The sequence below is a fragment of the Trichosporon asahii genome (assembly GCF_000293215.1).
Source record: "Trichosporon asahii var. asahii CBS 2479 unplaced genomic scaffold scaffold00050, whole genome shotgun sequence".
Taxonomy (NCBI): domain Eukaryota; kingdom Fungi; phylum Basidiomycota; class Tremellomycetes; order Trichosporonales; family Trichosporonaceae; genus Trichosporon; species Trichosporon asahii.
In genome coordinates this window covers 2,250,904-2,274,128 of record NW_014040874.1, presented here as the reverse complement: position 1 = coordinate 2,274,128, position 23,225 = coordinate 2,250,904, and the positions used below count along the sequence as shown (strand labels likewise).

The following is a 23,225-nucleotide window of genomic DNA, read 5'->3' as shown; positions in this document are numbered from 1 at the left end:
TGCCGCCCGCAACGGCGGCGGTGACGGCGGCAACCGTGGTCGGTAAGTGCATCTGTCTGACAAAACCGCGACAGCCTCTGACAGTTCAAGTAACACCGAGGAGGGCACCAACTCCAACACTGGTAACAACCTGCACGTTTCCGGTCTTGCCCGCTCGATCACCGACCGCCAGCTTGAGGACCTGTTCTCCAAGTGCGGCAAGATCGTGAAGGCGCAGGTCATGGTGGACCCCCACACCCGTAAGTGCGGTCGATTTCCACAGCTGACAGTGTCAGAGGAGTCCCGTGGCTTCGGTTTCGTCATGTTCGAGACCAACGCTGAGGCTGAGGAGGCCATCTCGACTCTCTCTGGCACCAACCAGGAGGGTCGTGTCCTCACCGTCACCCACGCCAAGCGCTCGCGTGCCCGTACCCCCACTCCTGGTCGCTACCACGGCGTCAAGTACGAGGGTCGCGGTGGCGGCGGCGGCTACGGCGGTGGCGGTGGTGGCCGCTACGGAGGCGGCGGCGGTTATGAGGACCGTCCCTACCACCCCCGCTCTTACGACTCTCGCTACTCCGACCGCGGCGGTCCCCGTTACGATGACAGGCGCTACTACGATGACCGCCGTTACGACGACCGCCCTCGCTACGACGACCGCCGTTACGATGACCGTCGCTACGATGACTACCGTCGTGGTCCCCCTCCTGAGTGAGTACACCTCATGTCTCCGCTTAGAACCCGGAACAGAGAGCCTTACCATACATCATAGTGACTATTACAGGGACCGTCGTTACGACGACCGCAGGGACGACCGTCCGCGTTATGATGATCGCCCCCGCTACTAGGCGTCGGGACGACAGCAGGAAGAAACCAGCCGACTTGCGACTTGAAGAAGGTAAACGTACAGAAACAGACGATACCTGGGGTTCCGCAGTTACTCGAACGGGGAGCGGCGGAGACCCTTTGCTGGAGGCGAAACGGGGATGGTGGTGGGAGCGACAAGCAGACTGGACGGAGCGAAGGAAGTGAGGGATGGAGAGGATGAAGAAGATGAGGGGGAGACAGGCGACTGTCTGCCACTTATAAGTGCATTGTGTCACTTCACGTGACACACCCAAGGCTGGAGATATGGATGATGTGAAAGATCGCCGTGGCAGTGTTTTAACAGAAAAACGTGTGCGTCATAGATTTGTGGCAGTATGCAACCCCTTGAGCTTGATCGGCGTGAGGGCGCAACGGGTCGGCGGGTGAGGGCGGGTGAGAGGAGACGGTGTTGAGCGAAGAGAAAAGTTGTCGACGAGCAAGTGCGGTGTAGGTGGTTCAGAGGAGTGCAGAAATCGCTCGATATGAGCGTAGAGGGACTGCGGAGTGTCGGTGCGGAGGGGATGTCGGTGGTTGGAACAGGGCGCAGGGGCTGTATAGGAGGTGAGGTGCGAAGGTCGTTGCTCGTTCAGACATGACACGTAGCAGCTTCGCCCTGCCAGGCCGCAAAGTGCCAGTGACAGCAGCTCTGGCTTGCTGTGCGACAACGCTGCCGAGGCCGAGGTCGACGTGCCCTCTCCGGCCCGTCAAGCATGCCAGCAAGCAGCTCCGTGAGATCTCCGCCGCACGTGGCGCGTAGTCCAGCTTCAGCCGCAATCCGGCCCGAGACGCCTCTAACGGGAGCCTGGAAGAGGAATCTCGGCAGCCTGTGTATGGTCGCGTATCGGATTGGCTGGCGCGTGTCGGTCGGCGGGGAGGGCAGGCCGGAGCACTGTCGCTCGTGGTCGTGTCGAGGGCGGTGATAAATGGGACGGGTGGCTGAGAAGCATGGGCATTTTTGCTGGCTGAGCGATAACCTCGGCATACTTGCGCTGCTGCTCGCTAGCCGGCGCTAGTGCGAGCTTCTATCTTACGGTGATGCTCTCGAGATTCATGTCGGGCGGTGGAAATGGTAGTGGGGCAATGTCGGAAGTGAGCTTGCGTTGCTGGACGTTGAAATGGGTTATGGTGGAAGTGGGAACATTGGAAAGTGGAGTATGGGTGGCAATGAGGACGCAGCGCGAACGAGGTTGCGTGGAGGCCGTGGAGCTCTGACGCCTGGGCATGGCCCACACCGTAGTCACGGAGCGTATGTCTTTGCGGCGCCCAAAGGCTGCAAGGGGTCTGCGTCGGCGAGGCGCAATGTTCATAGTAGCGCCAAGCTTATGCTCATGCCAACGCCAAACTGTGGTAGGTGCGTCCCACGTGGTTATCTAATCGGGCATTCCGCAGCCACCTCTCCACCTCATCCACCCCCACCTTGGCTAACCCCGGAACCGAGTATCGAGATCTCCTAAACGCATTCACAGCCACGCAGCTCACGCAATGAATGACTGCGACTTCCAATTCTTCCATCGGGCACCAGGGCGCTTCCCATGATCGATGAATGGGCATAATTGCTGCTCCACCGGAAACTCCTTTATTGACCCGGGTTCCGCGTTGCAGTGGACGAGTCCATCCTATCAGCAAGCGCTTTTTGCCATGACGACTGCGAGGTGGAGGAAAGGGGTTCTTACGAGATTCAGCACTCGGTCCGGGCAACCGGGCACTGTGTCGGGCACCGATCAAGGGTGCTTGGCGGTGAGTCACCACTGACCAGTGAAGGCCAAGATGACGGGGCGGGCAGATTGCGCAATGCGCGGGCGCGGGCTTCAGTGATAGACCACACTATCGCAAACATGCATGCTCCACTCTTGGCACCGTCCTCGCCTCCAGGGCGCTAGCCACGCTGGGACGGTGGACCAGACCAGCAGTGGCGCATGCGAGTGCCTGCATCTGTTTCATTGGCGCCGGGGCGTAGCGTCTCGACATGACCGGATCAAGCTCGCTCCGCTCACTGAGCATGCTACTCACTGCGCCCCGGTCACGTTCATCTCAGATCTCAAGCCTTGAGGAGGATCGAGGCTCGAGAGCTGGACCACGCTGGCCCAAACACCATGTGCTCCATGCTCTAGCGACGTCTGACATCTTCTAGCCCGGCGCGTTAGCGTGGGGCTAGAAGGAGAACAACAGAAGGGTAGAGGAGAGGGGAAACTGGACCACGCAAGCCGCTCCAGCATCCTGTCTCGCAGCTCTCTCCAACACTTAAGAGCTCTGCTCCCCGCAAGTGAGTCACCCCACGCCCACCATCATGACCTCTTACAGTCTCACACTCGTTCTCACCTTCCTTCTCCCCCTGTTCCACCTCGTCTTCGCACAGTCCCCGGAAGCGATCTACGACGGCGGAATTGCCAACACCACGAGTGGCAACAGCACCGTCGGCCTTCGTATCGGCAACGGCGGCGCGGGTCAGAGCGGTCTCGTCAAAGTGCTCGCGGACAAGTTCATCTCCGAAAGTGTCGCCAACGGCTCGTCTCCCTTCACTGTCGCGTGGTACGTCTCGGACACGACGTACAGCATCGAATACCTTGCGTCTGGCATTCTGGACGTCGGGATCACCTACTCCTTTGCGGCAGAGAAGATCGCCATTCAGCGCGGCATAGCGACCGACCCGCCCTACTATGCATTCCGGGACCACTTCCTGCTCGTCGGCCCGCAGTCGAACCCGGCCAACCTGAACGAGACCTCAGACATCAGCACAATGTTTGCAGACCTGCACGAAGCGGCCGAGGACAAGAGCAAGAACGGCACCGTCCGCTTCCTGTCCCGCTTCGACAAGTCTGCGACCAACATCAAGGAGTCGGCCCTGTGGACGGGCATCGGGCAGGTGCCCTGGGCCAACACCTACTCGAAGTGGTACCACCAGTACGTCGCCTTCCCCCTGCAGGCGCTCGAGGCCGCAATCAAGCTCGGCGAGTACACCATAACGGACCGCGGGACGCTGCTCTCCCTCGACGCTGGGATTGCGAACAAGACCCGCATCTTCAAGGCTGGAAGCGACGAGGCCGACGACCCGCTGCTGAACCCTGCAAGAGTGCTTGTCGGCGCCAAGGCGCCCAACCCCGATCGCGCAAAGCAGTCCGCACAGTGGGTCACTGGGCCCAGCGCGCAAAAGGCCATCACGGGGTTCAAGAAGAATGGTCAGCAGCTCTACACGGGTGCTCCCTAAGGTGTAATGATAAAGTGCTCGGACTATATGCATGTATGTATTATTCTGTTTGTCGTGCGTCAGAGGGTGCATCCGAGAGCTGAGAAGGTGCCGTCTCCTTGCACATCGCTGATGCAAGATAGCCACCGTGGCGTGTCCATATCACTTCACCTCCTACAAACTGTGAGAGAGTGTCAAGCTAATCCTTGCAACAAGGCCAACCGGCACTCAAGCCCCTCGATTCCGGTGGCAACAACCCATGCAATGCATACGGAAACTTCTGAACTTGCCATTTCTCATCTTCTGACGCGCACGCTTGTTGTGATTTGGTAGTGATATGCTGTTGGTGTTGTTTGATTACTGCTTTGGCTTCTTGCTTCTTGCTACTCCTCTTCTCCCCATGTCTGGATCACGGCGACCCGTCGGCTCACGGCTCACGGCTCGCTTCGCTCGCTGCGCTCGCCGCTCGCCGCTCGCCTAGACCTTGGCCTGCGCAAACTCCCTCTGGTACGTCTCCGTCGCCTCGTCCCAGAGCTTCTTGCAGTCAACCTGGCTGCCAAGCTTGGCACACATGAGGAACGCGCCGCTGAGCTTGCGATTGAGGGAATAAGTCGGTGCGGGCGGGGGCGTGAGGCGTTTCTCGAGCATGACGGGGATGTTGGCCCTTACTTCGTCCGTCACCGTCTGCTTGCTGAAGTCGTAAAGACCTTGGTGCTGGAACGGCCGCGCCAGCGCAGACATGCTCGCAATGTGCGCGTCGACCATGTCCGGCTCCTCCTCGCCCGTCAGATACCCGAGGGACTGGGACTCGGCCACCATCGCCGGCTTGTCGCCCGACAGCGCAGCGGACAGGAGCTTGTACCACCCCGCCATGAACTCGGGTGTATACTCGCGACTGGCACCGAAGTCGATCAGCTGGATCCGCCCCGAGGACGGGAGGAAGAGGAAGTTGCCCCAGTTCGGGTCCGTCTGCATGAAGCGGAACTTGAAGAGTTCCTCGAGACAGAGGCGGAGCACGTTGGTGCCGATCTGGCCATTAGCTAATGATTCGAGAGGTGCGAAGCTGTCCGTGCAGGACAGCCGCCATGGGACAGCCTGCGGCTGCCCCCGGTTACATACCAGATCACGCTGCTCCTGCGTCAGGTTGCGGAGCTTGCTGAGCGGCCGTCCGTCGGCCCACTCCGTCGTGAGGACGCGCTTCGACGTGCACCCCTCAATGACCCTGGGAACGTCGAAGACGCTGTCGCCCTCGAGCAGGGCGGCAAACTTCTTGCCCGCGTCCGCCTCGCGCTCGTAGTCGCACTCGTCCTCGAGCTCGCGCTTCATGACCGCAATCGTGTTCTGGAGGTACATGCCCTTGGGCAGCAGGGCGCTCCCCCGGAGCACGATGGAGAGGTTGGCAATGTCGGAGCCAATACTCTCCGCGACGCCGGGGAACTGCACTTTCACCGCGACGTGGGTGCCGTCCTTGAGCGTTGCGCGGTGCACTTGTCCTATACTCGCGGCGGCCACGGGCGTCCGGTCGAACGCGAGAAACTTGGCCTGCCACTCCGGCCCGAGCTCGGCGGTCATGACGCGGTCGAGCTGCCAGTCGGGCATGTAGTTTGCGTGCGCCTGGACTTGCGCGAGCACACGCTCGAGCTCGGGGGGGAGGATCGTGTTGTCTTGGATACTCATGAACTGGCCGAGCTTGAGCGCTGCGCCGCGCATACGGCCCAGCGTGGCGACCAGGCGGCGCACGTTCGCGTCACTCATGAACACGCTGCCCTGGCCGCCGCCGCCGGTCGTGCGGCGAAATGTCTCCCCGGCTGCACCGAGGGCAAGCGAGGCGCCGAGGGAGCCGTAATGGAACAGACGTCCGAGGCGGGAGGAGGGCACAGCCGACGAGCGGAGCACGACAGGCACCTGGGCGTCAGTTATCTCTCCGAGCAACACAACTTACGTCCTCGGGGTCCGCCTCGACTTGCGGCAGGTACGTCATCGGGTCGACGCTGGGGTCGACGACGAACGGCTTCTTGACCTCCGGAGTCGCCGCGGCAACCGCGGGTTTCGGCGTCGGCGTCGGGGCAGCCGCCGTCTTGACAGCGGGGGCGACGGGGACGGGTCTCGGGCTAGGCTTGGCAGTATACTGGCTCTCGAGCTTGTCCGCTTGCTTCTGCAGCGCCGCGACGGTAGCCGACACTGCCGCCGGCCTCTCCACCTGCGCCGGCTTCTTCTCCACCTGCGGCTGCGCCTTCACCGGCTGGGCCGGCTCGTCAAACACCTCAACCTCGACGTGCCGACGGGGGTCGGACCACATCTCATCCTGCTCCTTGATGTCCTGGTGCTCGTGGGCGGGTCCGGTGGGCGGGCGCGAGGTGCTCGGCGGCGCTCGTGGCGGAGGGTATGGCGGGGAAAGGCGCGGGTGCGCGGCACGGCCGGCGGTGGCCGGTAGACGACGGGGTCCTCGTAGATCTGCGGGCGGAGGGAGGGCGAGGCCATCATGACCGCCTCCTCGGCCTGGAGAGCTGCGGCGCGGGACCACACGCGGGCCGCCGCGCTCAGCATGCCTTTGGACATGGTGCACCGGGGTGAGGCTGGGCGAAGGTTGCCGAAGCTTGTCGGTAAGGTTAAGCGGAATAAGCTGCGGGGAGAGGGCTGAGACAAGGGGGGGTGGTGGTCGGAGTGAGTCGGTGAGTAGTCGGTGTAGACTGCGGTGGATGCCGAGTGGTGCCCCGAGAGAGGACAATGGAGTAGTAATGTTGTTGTTGCAGATGGGCGGCGGCGTGAGAGCACTGTCGTTCGGCATGTGTCTGTCTGGCTCGGCTCGCTCCCAATCAGTGAGAGAGTGATCATGTGGCATACCATGCACTGGGTGGGGGCCGGCGGTGTCCGGCTCTTCCCGGCAAATGACGAGCCGCCATTCGCCCATATCCCCGGTCCACACAGAGTAGTCATCCACTGCGCCTCTGCTCGCTCACGCACGCGCACACAGTCCATCGGCGACATCCACGACACCTGACACATACCCTCTCGCTGTCTGGCCATCACTACTCACAGCGACACCGGCCGTGCCCGACCGATAAGATCCGGCTATCACCCGTACCTCGCTGTCATCGTTCCTTGATTTCTACCTTGCACATCCTCCTTTGTCTTTTTCCTCCCTTCCTTTCCACCATCCATCCATCAACAGCAATGTACCGCCACTCCCTCCGCCTCGCGCGGCCAGCCGTCCGCTCGGCGCCTCGCGTCCTCCGCGCCGCCCCCTCGGCCCGCGGCTACAGCACCGGTAACAACGGCAACAACAACGAACAGCCCAAGGTCGATCTGAAGCGCCTCGCGCTCGGCGGCGCCGCTGTCGGTCTCGTCGCGGCCCTCGCGGCCGGATACGCCCGGAGCAATCCCACGCGGCTCGACGGCACGCCCTGCGTCGAGGTGATTGAGACATTTGGCGCGCCCTGGGAACCCGTCCACGCCATCGAGCAGGACGACCCGAAGGTGAGTTGCGGGCCAGGCGTCGGCCGCAGGCCGATGCGGCGGATGCCGAGAGAGAGCAAGACGACACACATGCTCGCCGGGCAGAAGGCGCGATAGCCTGCAGTGCGGCAGCAGCAGAAGCATCTCGGCCTAGCGGCCTCGATACCGGGCCTTTGCTGACGGCAGAACCCCATGCGTATCCGCATGGCGACCTGGGTCTCAAACATGCAGGACCACATTGTGAAGACTCTGGAGGCTGTGGAGGCCTCAGCGCCTCCAGACGGGGAGCACGAGGCGCAGACCTTCCTGCGTGACCACTGGATCCGACCTTCGGGCGGCGAGGGCTCGTCGTGTGTGCTCCAGGGCGGGCGCGTGTTCGAGAAGGCGGGCGTGAACGTGTCCATTGTCGAGGGCAAGCTCTCCAAGGCGATGCAGACGCACATGAGGCAGGAGCACGACAGCATCCCGATCAGCGACGAGCCGCTGCCCTACTTCGCCACTGGGATCAGTATCGTGATCCACCCGCGCAATCCCCACGCGCCCACCTGCCACCTGAACTACCGCTACTTTGAGACGGCCGACCCGAAGGATCCCTCCAAGACGCTGGCGTGGTGGTTCGGCGGCGGGTCCGATCTGACCCCGACATACTTCTACCCCGAGGACGCGGAGCACTTCCACAAAACGCTCAAGGAGGCGTGCGACAAGCACGATCCGGCCTACTACCCGGCGTACAAGAAGTGGTGCGACCGGTACTTCTACCTGCCGCACCGGAAGGAGACGCGCGGCGTGGGCGGCATCTTCTACGACGACCTGACGTCCACCTCGCCGATCCACGGGGGCAGGAATCCAAGCCAGGAGGACATCTTCGCCTTTGCCAAGAGTGCCTCGGCCTCCTTCCTCCCTGCCTATGTGCCCATTGTGCTCAGGAGGATGAACACGCCCTACACCCCTGCCGAGCGGGAGTGGCAGCTCATCCGCCGCGGACGCTATGTCGAGTTCAACCTGCTCTACGACCGCGGCACCAAGTTTGGCCTCAATGTGCCCGGCGCGCGCATCGAGAGTATCCTCATGAGTCTCCCCGAGACGGCAAAGTGGCAGTACATGTGCCCTACCGGTGATGTCAAGGGCAGCCGCGAGGAGGAGCTCATCAAGGTCCTCAAGGAGCCGAGGGAGTGGGTCAAGTGAGCGGCGAGCGAAGCGCGGAGCGCGGAGCGCGGAGCGCGGAGCGAGCGCAAGTCGAGTTTCGAGTCGGCCAGACGAGGGAGCGTTGAGTGAGTGCAGGAAGTGGCGTGGACGTAGAGAATAGACAGATGTAGTAGTTTACATTCATAAAAGGCATCACTGCTCAGGTTTACGCCAATCGGTATCGCATGCATCTAGGGGTACAACATGAACAAGCAGAGACAGAGACAGAAGAGGAAACCATTAAGCACGACGAAGCTACGGTCGACATTACGCACGAGTATACTAGACTAACGCTCTCGGCGTCGGGGTCGCCGCAACCATGGGCGTCGCGGCCACAGACGCCGTGCTGAGGGCCGACGGGCGCGGCGGCCTCGCCGTGCCGGGCGCGGCGGCCTCGCCGTGCCGGGGGTCGTGAGGGGCCGACCGGGCGTCGGCGCGCCCTTACGGAGCGCCTGTGTGCGCAGGTCCTTGTTGTCGATCGCGACCGATTTGGTGCAGTTGCTCGTCTTGTAGATGCCGACGAGGCGGTGCGCGAGCTCAAACATGTCGTTGCGCAGCGAGATGACAATGAACTGCGCAGCCTGCGTCTTGCTCTGGATATAGTTGGCGACAATGGACACGTTCTTGAAGTCCAAAGCCGCGTCGATCTCGTCCATGAAGTACAGCGGCGTCGGCTTGAAGACGTGCAGCGCGAATACCAGCGCGAGCGAGGCTAGCGTCTTCTCGCCTCCGGACAGGTTGGCGATGGGGCGCCACGACTTCTTCGGCGGCATAATCGACAACACGACACCCTCGCTGAACGGGTCCATCGTGTCCACCAGCTCGATCTCGGCGTTGCCGCCCATTGTGATCATCTGGTACAGCTCCTTCAGCTTGGCACTGATCGCGCTGAAGCCGGCCATGAACTCGTCCAGGCGCACCTTGCGCAGGTCGTCGTAGCGCTGCTTTGCCGCGTCGCGGTTCTGCGTCACCGTCTCGAGATCCCGAGCACGGTCGAGGAACTCGGCCTCGCGTCGTCGGTACTCGTTCAGCACGTTCAGGTTGGGCTTCGCCTTGGAGATATCCTCCTCGAGCTGTGCAATCTCGCCGTTCAGCAGGTCCTTGTCGACCGCTCGCAGCTCGTCCGCACTGTACTCGACCAGTTCCATCGAGTTGTGCTTCTTCGGCGCCGGTGTCTCCTCGTCGTCCTCGGGGCTCGGCGTCTGCTCGTCTTCACCCTCGGGGCTCGGCGTCTTCTCCTCGTCTTCATCCTCATCGTCCTCGTCAATGTACGCCAGCTCGAGCTCGTCGTGGCGCTTAGCCCAGTGGCGATGCTTGTCCTTCGAGTCCTTCTGCAGGCGCATGTTGTCCTCGAGCTTCTGCTTGATGTCCACCTCGAGCTTCCGGAACGCGTTGACCTCGACGGACGCCTCGTCAAGCGCAGCCTTGGACTCGGCGAGCGCCTCCTGGACATCGGTCGTCGCTTCCTGGGCCTCCTGGACTTTCTCCTGGATCACAGCCAGGTCGGCCGAGCAGGCCTGCAGGTCCGCCTCGACCGCCTCAATCTCAGTGTCGCACTCGTCCAGCTTCTCCTTGTTCGCGGCGATCGCCTTCTCGAGCTTTTGCGCGGTGCGCTCGGCCTGAGCCTGGTTCACCTCGGCCTTGGTAATAGCCTCGTTGGCGAGGTCAAGGAGACCCTTCGTCGTTGTAAACTTGCTCTGGATCGCACGCAGGCGGACACCACCGACGTCGAGAATCTTGTTCTGGAGCTCCTTGATCTGCTCGTTGATCGCGCCCGTCTTCTCCTTCAACTTGTTGACCTCCTTTGTGATTGTGGCGATCTCAGCGTCCAGAGTGGCGATGCGCTTCTGGTCGGCAACGTCCGGCTTGCTCTGAGCGGTGAGCTCCGCGATGCGCTTCTCAGCCTCAGCGATGCGCTTCGAGCCCGTCTGGACGTCGAGCTGGATCTTCTCCATCTGCATCTCAATGTCAGGGATGCGCTTGCGGAGCTGCGTGACTTGCTGCTCAAGAGCCTTCTTCTCAGCCAGGAAGGCCTGAAGGTCGCCCTCGGCAATGGCAAGCTCCTGCTCGTAGCGGTGCACGACTTCGGGAGCGACCTTGTCGGCCTTGAACTTGGAGCTCATACCGCCGCGGGCGACGCGGTTGCCACCACCGGACATGGTTCCAGAGGGGTCAATGAGCTTGCCGTCGAGGGTGACAACTCGCCAGCGCTTCTTGCCAAAACCGATACGCTGAGCCTGCTCGAGGTCCTTGGCAACAAGCGTGTTGAAGAGTCCCTTGTAGAAAGCAGGGGCAAAGCGGGGGTCCTTGGGCTTGATCAGGTCAAAGAGTCGGGGTACGTTCTCGGGCGTCTCGATGCGGCTGAGGTCATGCGCGGGGAGCTTCTCGAGCACCATGAAGGAAGCACGACCGACGTTGCCCTTGCGGAGGTGCTCGATACAGGCCTGACCCTGCTCAACCGTGTCTACGACTAGGTTGTTGAGTGCACCGCATGCAGTGGTGACGGCGACATCGTACTTGTCGTCAATGACACCGAGGTCGCCGAGGCGGCCGTGGAAGCCCTTGATACGACCCTGCGCCTTGAGCTTGTTGAGCGAGGCAAGGACGGCGTTCTCTGACTTGTCCGCGGCGAGCGAAGCCTTTGCGTCGTCGGTCTTCTGGCGAGAGGCAGAGACCTTGGCGCGGAGCTTCTCAGACTTGGCGTTCATCGACTCGAGCGTCTCCTCGGCCTCGGCGAGCTCCTTCTTGGCCTTGGCCGCCTCCTTCTTCAGAGCGGCATACTCCTCATGCTTTGACTGATCACCATCGCGGACGGCCTGCAGCGCAGCGTGAGCCTCCTCGAGCGCCTCCTGCGCGCCAGTCGCCTTTTGCGCAAGCAGATCGCGCTCTGACTGGGCGACGTCGATGGCGGACTGCTTCTCGTTGATCTTGGCCGTCCAAGGCTCGAGCTCGCGCTGCTTCGCCTCGATCTTGGTCGTGAACTCGTCGGTCTTGTCCTTCAGGCTGTCGCGAACCTCCTCAAGCTCCCGCTCCTCAGCCTCAAGCTTGACCTCGAGGTCAGCGACCTTGGCGCGGTTGGTCTCCAGCTGACCCTCGCAGTTCTGCACAGTGCCGAGAGCCTCCGACCTCGCATGCCCGTCCTCAGTGACCGACTTCTTAAGCTTCTTTTGCTTTGAGACGAGATGCTTCTTCTTTTCGGAGAGACCGACCTCCTCCTTCTCAATCTTCTTGGCGTCCTTGACGAGTGCGTCAGTGAGACGCTTGACTTCCTCAAAGTCTGCGAGCTTGGCGTCGTAGCCTTTCTGGAGGTCCTCAATCTGTGCGAGATGGTGGGCGTTGCGCTCTTGCTCCTCGGCGAGCTGAGCATTGAGCTGGTCGATGGCCTTGGTGGTGATCTCGATGTTGCTCTGGAGCGTGTGCATGTGGTATTGCCACAGGAGGGACTTCTTGCGAGTGAGCTCGTTCGTGTCGCGGAGGTAGTCCTCGGCCTCGCGCTTCTTGTCTTCGAGCGTAGCCTTCTCGCGCTCGACGACACGGAGACGGTTCATCTTCTCACCGCGCTCCTCGTTCAGACCCTCGACCTCCTCGGACGCCTGCTCGATGGCTTCCTTGTACTTGGCGGTACCGATAATATCCTCCAAGTACTCGAGAAGACCGTCCTCGTGCTCGTTCTGCGCCTTGGGCTTCATGAGGGCGATCGACTCGACCTCACCCTGGAGAATCAGGAAACGGTTGTGGTCAAGGTCAATGCCCTTGCCCTTCAGAAGCGTCGTGATCTCCTTGTGCGTACTCGTCTTGTCGTTGATCGTGTAAGTCGACGAGTTGTTGCGGAACGCGGTACGCTTGACGACCAGCTGCGAGTTGGGCACAACGAGATAGTTGTCCATGCCGGGCTAAAGTTAGCCCCATCTAAGCAGCACACTCACCAGGTCCACAATCTCCTTGAACCACACCTCGACGGAACAGTTCGAAAGACCCTCCTTGCCAGCAGAGTTGTGGATCAGCTCGCTGAGCTTGCCCTGACGCATCTTGCTGGCACGGAAACCGAACACGAACAGGAGCGCGTCGATCGTATTACTCTTGCCACTTCCGTTGGGGCCGACAATGGCAGAGAAAGACTTGTGGAAGGGGCCAATCTCTTGACGGCCGGCGTACGACTTGAAGTCGTTGAGGACGAGCTTGTGGATGACAAGTCGAGGCTTCGGCGGGGCTGCAGTGGGAGCGGCCGGAGTTGCGACGGTGGGAAGCGGGACAGCGCGGATGGGCGTCTTGGGCGGTAATAAGTCGCGGGGGATGTCAGGCGACGACTCGGGCGACCCTCGTCGAACGGTGCGGTCACCGTCGTCGCGCCCCTTCCCCTTCGGAGTCTGCGGTGCCCGCGGGGTGCGCATGTTCTCATCGTTGTCATGCTCCGCTTCGGGCTCGGGCGTCGCGCGCTCGCTGAGCGAGTCTGGCGGCGGCGTCGGTAGCGAGTGGTACGTCGAAGGCGTCTGCGTAATGGATGACCTCGATCGCGCAGAGGGAGCAGTCACATAGTCCTCGAGGTCCTCCTCCGACGAAGAATCCGACTCGACCACCCGCTTCTTCTTCGGCTTCGCCGCCTTGGCCTCCTCCGGCTCGGGCGAGGGGATGTTACCGCTGGCGCGAGTACTCCGCCTCAAAGGAGCACGAGAAACCGGCACCTTCTTCTTGGCGACGGTGCTCGGCTTCGGAAGATCCTCCTCGCTCTCGCTGTCCTCGCCGGGGAATCCGCCGTGCGAAGCTTCGGAGCGGACCGGGGAGAGCACGGTAGCCGACGCTCGTGACCGGGTCGAACGTGTCGAAGTGGATGTTCTCGGTGCGGTCTCGGCGGACCGGGTTGTTCTCCTCGGCGGCATGGTGGATGGGGTCGGTGCGGTGTATGTCAGTGGCGCGTCTCGACCACTGTGGTTGTTTGTTGTTGTTGATGTCAACAACAGAAAGCACACGCGAGACGGTGCCTGGCGGGGATGGGATAATTCCGCGAGTGGCAGTAGGCACGTGGGTCGGAGGGTTTGAACCCGCTTAGTGGTCCTGGCACGCCTACGATACGCTTAAGTGGAGGCACCGCTCTACCGGCTACCGTCTAGTGTACCTGGGTGCGAGGTCCTACAGCGATCCTGGATGGGGGCCGCTGGATGCCCGGAGTCGGCGAGTGCGAAATGCGGCGTTCCTCTGCCGATAGGCTGGACTATGATGTAGCAGAGGTCCGACCCTTGATGGCGTGCCACCCAACAGCCGTTAGCGCAGATCGCACAAGATCGGTGTCCTCGTCGATGGACACGGACAGGCTGCACAGTCCTGCACGGCCTGCCGTCACGCCTCCTTGCATGGGACGCACTATCAGAACCCAGAGGTGCACAGGTATGCGAATCATCGCTTTGAAACTGCAGCCCATCGCGAAGCGGCGGCCACTTCTCGGGCATGCCTGAAGCGGATGCCGCTTTCACTGCCCATTGCAAACAAACCTGCCAGCGTGTCACGAAGCATGCATGGCGCATTCTACATGCTGCAGAATGCAGATACAGTTCTTGAATGGGAGTCGTCGATGCGTGACGCTGTCCCAACGGACAAGGGTTGGTGCCACAAGACTCTATTCGCCGCTGAATGGAGTGGCGGGAGCAAAATAACTTCAGCCAGGCGTGGACTTGCTTGCACCCTGGGCCGTGCCAGCCAGGCCAGCCAGGCCAGCGCAAGCAGCGCCCGCGCCAGCGCCAGCCTAACTGCGGCGACGACCAACAGCTCAGCTCAACCACTCGTACTGGCCAGAGACAAAGACCACCCATCTAACCTCCGCCTGTGTCTCCTCTCTCGACCCTCCTTTATCTCGCCAGCACCGATCCGCCTTGGCCATTCTTTCACCTCCTTCGTGCTTGGTCTTCTCACGAACAGAGCCCGGTCCAGGTTCAACGTAGCCATCGGCTCTCCTTTCCTTCGCTTCCTTCCCGACTCGACCTCTTCAAGACAACTTTCAAGATGAGTTGGCAGCCTGCCCAGGAAGGCCTCAACGAGGTCTTGAAGATGCTTCGGGACTCGATGAGCGCCGACACCGCCACCCAGAGGGCCGTCACCACTGTACGTCCAAGCTAGCCGTCGTGCATCGCATAATTTGCTAACCATCGCCAGCGTCTTGAAGAACTTCGTCATGTTCCCGACTTCCTCGCCTACCTCTCGCACGTCCTTGTCCACGCCACCAACGAGGATGCTGGCCACCGTGTCATCGCTGGTCTTCTTCTGAAAAACGCTCTGATCCAGCGTCATGGACCGGCGTCGACTGAGGCCGACGCCCGCGCCATGGCCTACGTTAAGAGCACGGTCTTGCTCGGACTGGGAGAGTCCAACGAGAAGGTCCGACACACTGCCGGTACCACCATCATGGCCATCTTGTACAACGAGGAGACTGGTGCTTGGCCCGAGGCCCTCGACGCTCTTACGAAGGGCATGGGCTCGCAGGATGCCAACCTTGTTGACGTGAGTTTTGATGGCCCACGACCGTGACTAACGTGACAGGGTGTTTTCAACACTTTCCAAAAGCTCTCTGAGGACTGCCCTCATCGTCTGGACATGACTGTTTCGGGCGCGAACCTCCTTGACCACCTCGTTCCCCAGTTCATCGCCTTTGCCGGCCACTCCGACCCCAAGATCCGTCTGTACGCTCTCGAGACCCTGCAGTCGCTGTCTGCCCTCCGGATACCCTCCATTAACGCCAACATTGATGCCTACCTGCAGTCTCTCTTCCAGCGTGCCTCTGACCCGTCCGCGGACATTCGCCGCACCGTTTGTGCCGCGCTTGGTCTCATCCTCGGCAGCCGTCCCGACAAGCTTGTCCCGGAGATGAAGAACGTCGTCGACTACATTGCTTACTGCACGACCGACTCGGACGAGACTGTTGCCCTGGAGGCTTGCGAGTTCTGGCTCACGTTCGCTGAGGACCCCAATCTCAAGGAGCAGCTCCGCCCCTACCTCGGCAAGGTTGCCCCTCTCCTGCTCGAGGGCATGAAGTACTCGGATATCGACCTTCTGTACTTGGACAACGACGAGGAGGACGAGGCGGTTCCCGACAAGGAGACCGACATCAAGCCCCGTGCTTACGGCGGCAAGTCCCACGGTGCCCACGAGACCAACGAGGCTTCCGCTTCGAGCGGTGGTGCCGGCAAGTCGCGTGAGGCTGCTGACCGTGCCCTCGACGATGACGATGAGGATGATGATGATGACTTTGATGACGACGACGAGGACGGAGCTGCCGAGTGGAACATTCGCAAGTGTTCCGCGGCTGCTCTCGACGTCATGGCCGTCTCCTTTGGCAACGACCTCCTCGAGATCCTCTTACCCTACCTGAAGGAGCGTCTGTTCCACGACGACTGGCGCTACAGGGAGTCTGGTATCCTCGCGCTCGGTGCGATCGCCGAGGGCTGCATTAACGGTCTCGAGCCCCACCTGTCGCAGCTTGTGCCCTGGCTCATCACCGCCCTCAAGGACAAGAAGGCTCTCGTCCGCTCGATCACCTGCTGGACTCTTGGCCGTTACTCCGCCTGGATTGTCGCTGTTTCCGCCCAGGACAAGCAGACCTTCTTCATCCCGACCATGGAGGGTCTCCTGCAGATGGTTCTCGACTCGAACAAGCGTGTCCAGGAGGCTGGATGCTCCGCCTTCGCGACCCTCGAGGAGGAGGCCGGTGGCGAGCTCGTCCCCTTCCTCGAGCCCATCCTGCGCAACCTCACTTACGCGTTCAGCAAGTACCAGCAGAAGAACCTCCTTATCCTCTACGACGCCATGGGAACGCTTGCCGACTCGGTCATGGGCGCTCTCGGCACTCCCCAGTACATGGAGATCCTCATGCCCCCTCTCATCGAGAAGTGGATGTCGCTCAGCGACTCGGACCCTGACCTCGTGCCGCTCCTTGAGTGTCTCTCGTCGGTCACGCTCGCCGCCGGCAAAGCGTTCGGCCCGTACGCCCAGCCCGTCTACCAGCGCTGCATTTCGATCATTCACCAGTCGCTCATGCAGTGGGACGCCTTCACTGCCAGCCCCGACACTATCGATGAGCCCGACCGCACCTTCATCGTCGTCGCCCTCGACCTCCTGTCGGGTCTTGCCCAGGGTCTCGCGGACGAGATGCCCTCTCTCATTGCCAGCGCCGAGCCTCCTCTTCTCCAGCTCGTGGCGATGTGCCTGAACCACTTTGAGCCTCCCGTCCGCCAGTCGGCCCACGCCCTCCTCGGTGACATGGCCATGACTTGCTTCCCCCTGCTTCGCCCCCACGTGCCCCAGCTCATGCCCGCTATCATCGAGCAAATCACGCCGGAGCCGCCTACCGAGTGCATCTCGGTGTGCAACAACGCCGCCTGGGCTGCGGGTGAGATTGCGATCCAGTACAAGGGTGACGCTTCTCCGATCGAGCCTTTCGTCGACGACCTCATCAAGCGCCTCATCCCTATTCTGCTCAACAGCAAGTCGCCCAAGTCGCTCTCTGAGAATGCCGCCGTTACCATTGGTCGTCTCGGACTCGTCTGCCCGAGCCTCGTCGCCCCGCACCTCGGCACCTTTGCTCAGGCGTGGTGCATCGCCCTGTGGGAGATCAAGGACAACGACGAGAAGGACTCTGCGTTCCGCGGCTTCTGCATGCTCATCGGTGCCAACCCGCAGGGTCTCGAATCGAGCTTTGTCTGGTTCTGCAACGCCGTGTGCAAGTGGCAGCACCCGTCGCGCGAGCTGGACAACATGTTCCGCCAGATTCTGCAGGCGTTCAAGGCTCAGCTGGGAGACGAGGGCTGGAATGCGCAAGTCGCTGCGTTCCCGTCCGTCATCCGAGACCGCCTTCGTGAGCGTTACCAGGTGTAAGCACCCGCTTGCTTGCTCCTTGTACTTTATGATTGTCCGTGTCCTCACATGCCGACTGCCCACTTGTCGGGCCCAGTCAGCCCTGTTACCCGCGCCGCTATACCCCACTTTAGATTAGGCCATCAAGCATCTATACCATCCATACAATTTTTCCCGCGTCTGCCTGTTGTTGTTTGAGGACGACAGCCAGAGCCAGCTCCCATATTACGTAGACCTCATGCGGGCTCCCCCGTCCGCTCATCCCAATATACAGCATCAAACCTCCTCGTTACGGCGCGAGGCCTTTCATAGCAGCCCCCACCCGTCCATAGCATTTCTCGAGTTCCATACGATGTCAGTGTGAATGAAGTCACGATGAAGCAACAGTGCCACGCAACGGAAGCAAATTTGTTTTGACTTTTGCCACTCCCTTTCGTCATGGTCGCTCCTCCACCTATGGGCTCTGCATCCACTCACACACCCATCAGCAAACATGGAGGACTTTGGACTCCCCATGAGCTTCGGCAAGAAGGCCAAGGGGCCTTCCGCCAAGGCGCGGACGAAGACGGTGCAGGCCAACGTCGCGCAGACGAAGCGCGAGCCCGTTGTCGTGAGTTACAGCTATGTCGAGCAACTAACATCCAGGCGCCGCCGCCCGAGAAGCCAAAGGAGGAGGCTCCGAAGGAGGAGAGCGACGAGGAGATTGGCCCAATCCCCCCCTCGACTAAGCGGAAGGCAGACGATGACAGCGACTCAGACGCCGAGCTCGAGGAGGAGGAAGATCGGACACCAGTGACGCACGAGATCGTGCTGAAGGACCACACAAAGGTATGTTTCACTCACCTGTGCGCAAGCTGACATCAGCCCGTGAGCGCTGTTGCCGTCGACCCCTCTGGTGCCCGCGTTGCGACCGGAAGCTACGACTATGACTGCAAGCTGTGGGATTTTGGAGGCATGGACGCGCGCCTGCGTCCGTTCAAGAGCTTTGAGCCCAACGGGTCGTACTTTGTCCGAGACCTTAGCTACTCGCCCGACGGCAAGCATTTGCTGGCGATCAGTGGAACGTTCTACCCCAAGGTCTTCAGCCGCGATGGCGACGACCAGAAGGAGTTCATGAAGGGAGACGTGTACATCCGTGACATGAAGACGACCAAGTGAGTCGCAGCCTGCCGATCTTGACGATCAGGCTTTTGTAACCAAAGCCCTGTCTGAGATCCTCTGAGCTGTTGTGAGTCGCCTGATTAGCTAACAAACCAGAGGACATACCGCCGAGATCAACGCGGGCCAGTGGCATCCGCACGACCGCGACCTCTTCCTCACCGCAAGCAACGACTCGACGCTGCGGATATGGGACGTGAACGACCGAAGCAAGCAGAAGCAAGTCATTGTCGTGCGGTCCAAGGAGCGCGGAAATAAGACGCACGTCACATCGTGTGCGTGGTCACCTGATGGCTCCCTCATCGCTGCTGGTAAGCTTATGGGAGTGCTTTGACAGCTAACTTCAGGCTGTCTCGACGGCACGATCCATGTTTGGAAAACGGCGTCGAACCTGGCCCGACCGGATCGGAGCTCGGAGACGGCACACGAGAAGGGACAGGAGATCACGGGCGTTGCGTTCTCTCCTGACGGGAAGAAGCTCGTCTCGCGCAGCATGGACGAGACTGTCAAGTGTAAGTTGAAGCGGAGGTACGGTGAACTGACCCCAGTGTGGGACCCGAGGTCGCCGCGCAAGCCACTCGCTGTCGCCACAGGCATTGCGTGCCGGTACAGTGAGACGAATGTCTCCTTCTCCCCTGACGGCAAGTACGTCCTGGTGGGCACGGCGATCGACCCTCGGGACGAGACCGCGGTCGGCGAGGTGCTCTTCCTCTCGTCCGAGGACCTGAAGGTCGTGCGCCGCGTGCCAATCGCGAAAGCGAGCGTGATCAAGGTGCTCTGGCACTCGCGCATCAACCAGCTCTTCTGCACCCTCTCCAACGGGCAGGTGTACGTGCTCTACTCGCCCCAGGCGAGCATCCACGGCGCGCTCCTGCCTCTGGCCAAGATGCCGCGCAGTGGTCCGCGCGACCTGAGCTTCACGACGGCGGATCTGACGCCGGTCGTGTTCACGCCCGACGCGCATGGCGGGATCCAGAACGCATACGGGCAGAGTCTGCACCAGCAGCAAAAGGCCGCGAAGCGGTTCAAGCCCACGGAGCCCGTCTCGGGCGTGGGACGGGGTGGGCGCGTCGGCGCCAGTGCCACGGCAGGATTTGTGCAGGACGTGTTCAAGCGCCGCCTCGAGCCGACCGAAGATGTGAGTTGCATGGGTATGAGTGGGAAACTGACGGACAGCCCCGAGAGGCATTGCTCAAGTACGCGAGCGAGGAGGAGAAGAAGAAACTGCAGGCGGCGAGGGAGAAGCAGGAGCAGAACTAGAGCATAGACGAGATGTATCAGTAGCCACTAGCGGTGTAGGCGGAGGTATGTTGTGGGACCCGGAGTGAGACTGTGCGCTCAAAGGTGAGACCGGGCATTCAGCAGCAGATATCAGCAACGCTCTCAGCAAACTCCGAAGTTGGGATAGATCCCCTCGGCAACTTGCATCGTCTGGACCGGCCTGATGCGATCTGCTCGTAGCCGTGCCTCCATGACGCACCAGTGCCGTCAGCTGGATTGTGGTTAAACTCTAGACGCAGATCGGCCCATGGCCCCCCGCGTGCTGCTATCCTCCGAGCTCCGCGCCCCGTCACCGACCTCGCTTCCCCAGCCAGGCACAGGTCACTGGCAGCCATCGGTCTAGTCCGGCTATTCACCACGACGCCGAAACCTCTGCGATAAGCCCTTGCCCCGTCCATGCCGCCCGTGCCCTGCGCTATCTAACGCTGTCTCTGGTACGCGTTTCGTTCTCAATTCATGGCTGCACGACAAGGTCTCGAATCACGCAGCGCGCAGTACGTCAAAACAGCGGTGAATTCTCTACCAGCTGAACCGGCAGTACCCGTATTCTGGTAAGGGGAGTGCAAAAGTGCCGTGATGAAGATGTCACTCCAGCCCAAAACCCTTGTACCCTTGTCACACCGCGTTCTGGGCTGGCTGGGCTGGACGCCCACACCGCCGGCCCAAGGCACCGAGGCACGACTGGGCCAACGCTGAATTAGATTACGCTTTCTCACCCTGGTTTTCTCACGTAGCGGTTCGTTTGTCGTACCACCAGCTAGCTGGTCCAGTCACTGATCCTAAGCTTGCCGCCGGCGCGCGGCGGGCAGGTGAGCGGGCTGCTCCGATCCATGCAGAATATATAGCAAGCTCTGGAACGAGCGTGTGACCGCCCTCACCTCAGCTACATACACGCAACAAGAACGGAGCATCATGGATGCCTACTACCTCACCTCGACGCCGCACGGTCCGCAACACTACTACGCACAGGAGGCGCGCGCGGTGCAGACGTACTCGACCCACTGGGACTATCTGCACTGTCGCGGGGATGTCTATGGCCGGAACGTCGGGAGTAAGCAGCTACCATCTGTGGGAGGGAGGAGCGCTGACTGGGGCAGACAGATGCTGCCCGTCGATATACCAGAACGGCCATGTCTGGTGTCACTATTGTGGGGGGCTGATCGGGTGACTCCTCCGACAGCCGCTGCAGCCTGCTCCTCCTGCACCGCTGGCTGCATCGGCACCACCCACATCGCGACAATCTCGCCCTTCTCGTCCCTCACCGCGACACGGAGGCGTACGACACAAGCTCATAAAGCGGAAACACACGTAACCGACACTCTCGACACCCACGACCCGACCACGACGCACAAAACGCACTATAGACGAAATCCCATCAAGCCATCCGGGATCCGGAGCGCAGACTCAAGACTCCCACGCCCAACACGCAATACATATACGCACGAAACCCCATTGTTCACACCCCATCTGTACCCCACCCTTGTAACACGAACGAATGCACGAAAGTCTTCATCCTATGTCTTATCCTCGACGCGTCATATCTCGAGCACGCGAAATGGAGAGAGGGCCCCCAGGATCGAGGATTCCAGGAATTCGAGCCCCAGGATTCATGAATGGAAACACGAAACGCCCTGCCGTCCTCCTGCTGGCGATCGATTGGCTAGTCTAGAGTCGGAACCGTGGAGCCGAACCAACGAGACGGCGGCATGCCCTTGACGCGTGGACGCTTGATGGCGCACATGTAGGCGCGTACAGCTATACAGCCTACGGGTCCACGGATGATCGGGCTCACGACAGCACTGCTAGAGCAGCAGATAACTGCGCAAAATGCATTAACCATACTCACTCTCGAATCTCGGCCGCACGACCGCACGCTAGCACGTATGTTGGCGTAGCCAGTTCGGCCCGGACCCCACGGCTGACTTACGAGTGCTTGACACCACGTTCATGACGCCTGGACTTTGCTGGACCAGTCTCCTCGTCACCGAACGCTGTCGTTGCCCGATGGTCGGAGAACGAGGATCGCGCGGCGGCGTTGACTTCAGCAGGCACTGAGGCTCTGGGCGGTGGCGGCGGCTCGGCTTTGCCAACCGCCTGGAGGCGAGAGCCTAGTCGAAAGCGCGCGCACGCCCATCGAGGGCTGGGGTACGATAGATCGATGCAGAACTTGAGGTTAATGGCGAGAGCAGGGCTCAGAGGCGTCGGCTGCGGTGTCCTTGACGGCGGCGGATGAGGCGTCAGAGAGAAAGAGAAAGAGGAAGAGCGAGGCCACGACTCAGCTGTAACACAGTAATCGACTAACACGACACTGACGAGTGCGTGCTGATACACTCGCACACTCCATCAGGACCCCCGCAGCCTTCAACCTGTCGTAACCTGTTGTGTCGGTTGAGCGTTGACACAGGCAGCTGCACACCTTTCCTCGCACGACTCTCGCGGCCAACGCAACCGCGCACGACGGCCCCTCGTGCAGACTACCTGACTTTGTGGACAACGAGCTCCGAACTGACACGACGCTGGCTATACTGTCGCTCCCAGCCTTGCACAACGCTCGCCTCCTCGTCTGACCTCACAGTCTACCATGAGGCGATGGCGGCACTGGAGCCGAGCCCCGGCCTCATTGGGACGATGCCAAGGGCTGCGCGCTTTCGCACACTCGCACACTTGACCTTGCGACGCTCACTACGACCCAGGTCCCGTCTAGACTGACGGGAGAACTCGCACAGCATCTTGTGTGTCCTCGCACGAGGTTCCCACGGCGTGGCAAGTCTCGAGGCGCAGCTGGGCTCGGGGGACACGACATATAAGGAGTACACTTCGCCGTCTTCCCCTCTTCGTTCTTCATTCTCACCACTCGATATCGGGGTGCTCAACCACCTCCAGCACACTGCCAACACCACCACAACCCGTCCTCGACTCCTCCTCGATCCTCCTCACACCTCATCGCTGCGCTCCCCCTACGCTCTCCGACAACCTATCGCTCTCCACGTCAACACTCTCCACCGACATGTCCTCCCCGGCCGCCTTCACCATGTCGTCGCCCGAGCCCCTCCCGCCCCTCGACCCGCAGGACGAGGAGCCCTGCCCTGGCGACAAGGACGAGCGCAACGGAGGCAGTAAGCTCTCCGGTGTGGAAGGGAACAAGCTGACCGCCAGACTCGTGCGTTTCCGTGTGGGACGAGAACGATCGCTGCGTCTGTCTCTACTGCGGGGCGGAGATGCGTCCGTGACATCTTGTCACTGGCGACGTGAAGGGGTGCGAGGTGGAAGAAGGGAG

At 61.2% G+C, this 23,225-nt stretch overlaps 6 protein-coding genes across 6 annotated transcripts; 4 read left to right on the top strand and 2 right to left on the bottom strand.

Annotated features, from left to right (window-relative positions):
* Window positions 1-3,133: 3,133 nt before the first annotated feature.
* Window positions 3,134-4,051, top strand: A1Q1_02035 (uncharacterized protein; the record flags this gene model as incomplete). Its single annotated transcript, XM_014325043.1, has 1 exon — window positions 3,134-4,051. The coding sequence occupies one exon, from the start codon at window positions 3,134-3,136 to the stop codon at window positions 4,049-4,051; it is 918 nt and encodes a 305-aa protein (XP_014180518.1).
* Window positions 4,052-4,507: 456 nt separating this feature from the next.
* Window positions 4,508-6,872, bottom strand: A1Q1_02034 (ubiquinone biosynthesis-related protein; the record flags this gene model as incomplete). The annotated part of the gene is made up of 2 exons (XM_014325042.1): window positions 4,508-5,935; window positions 5,973-6,872. The coding sequence occupies 2 exons, from the start codon at window positions 6,870-6,872 to the stop codon at window positions 4,508-4,510; spliced, it is 2,328 nt and encodes a 775-aa protein (XP_014180517.1).
* A 332-nt stretch (window positions 6,873-7,204) lies between these two features.
* A1Q1_02033 (coproporphyrinogen oxidase) lies at window positions 7,205-8,671 on the top strand (the record flags this gene model as incomplete). The annotated part of the gene is made up of 2 exons (XM_014325041.1): window positions 7,205-7,507; window positions 7,718-8,671. 2 exons carry the CDS (start codon window positions 7,205-7,207, stop codon window positions 8,669-8,671), a joined length of 1,257 nt encoding a protein of 418 aa, XP_014180516.1.
* Window positions 8,672-8,824: 153 nt separating this feature from the next.
* Window positions 8,825-13,548, bottom strand: A1Q1_02032 (uncharacterized protein; the record flags this gene model as incomplete). Its single annotated transcript, XM_014325040.1, has 3 exons — window positions 8,825-8,862; window positions 9,117-12,525; window positions 12,598-13,548. 3 exons carry the CDS (start codon window positions 13,546-13,548, stop codon window positions 8,825-8,827), a joined length of 4,398 nt encoding a protein of 1,465 aa, XP_014180515.1.
* Window positions 13,549-14,665: 1,117 nt separating this feature from the next.
* A1Q1_02031 (importin beta-2 subunit) lies at window positions 14,666-17,530 on the top strand (the record flags this gene model as incomplete). Its single annotated transcript, XM_014325039.1, has 3 exons — window positions 14,666-14,764; window positions 14,816-15,160; window positions 15,200-17,530. The coding sequence occupies 3 exons, from the start codon at window positions 14,666-14,668 to the stop codon at window positions 17,528-17,530; spliced, it is 2,775 nt and encodes a 924-aa protein (XP_014180514.1).
* Window positions 17,531-18,002: 472 nt separating this feature from the next.
* Window positions 18,003-19,927, top strand: A1Q1_02030 (transcription factor; the record flags this gene model as incomplete). Its single annotated transcript, XM_014325038.1, has 6 exons — window positions 18,003-18,119; window positions 18,173-18,337; window positions 18,446-18,663; window positions 18,767-18,942; window positions 19,015-19,805; window positions 19,853-19,927. 6 exons carry the CDS (start codon window positions 18,003-18,005, stop codon window positions 19,925-19,927), a joined length of 1,542 nt encoding a protein of 513 aa, XP_014180513.1.
* Window positions 19,928-23,225: the final 3,298 nt, after the last annotated feature.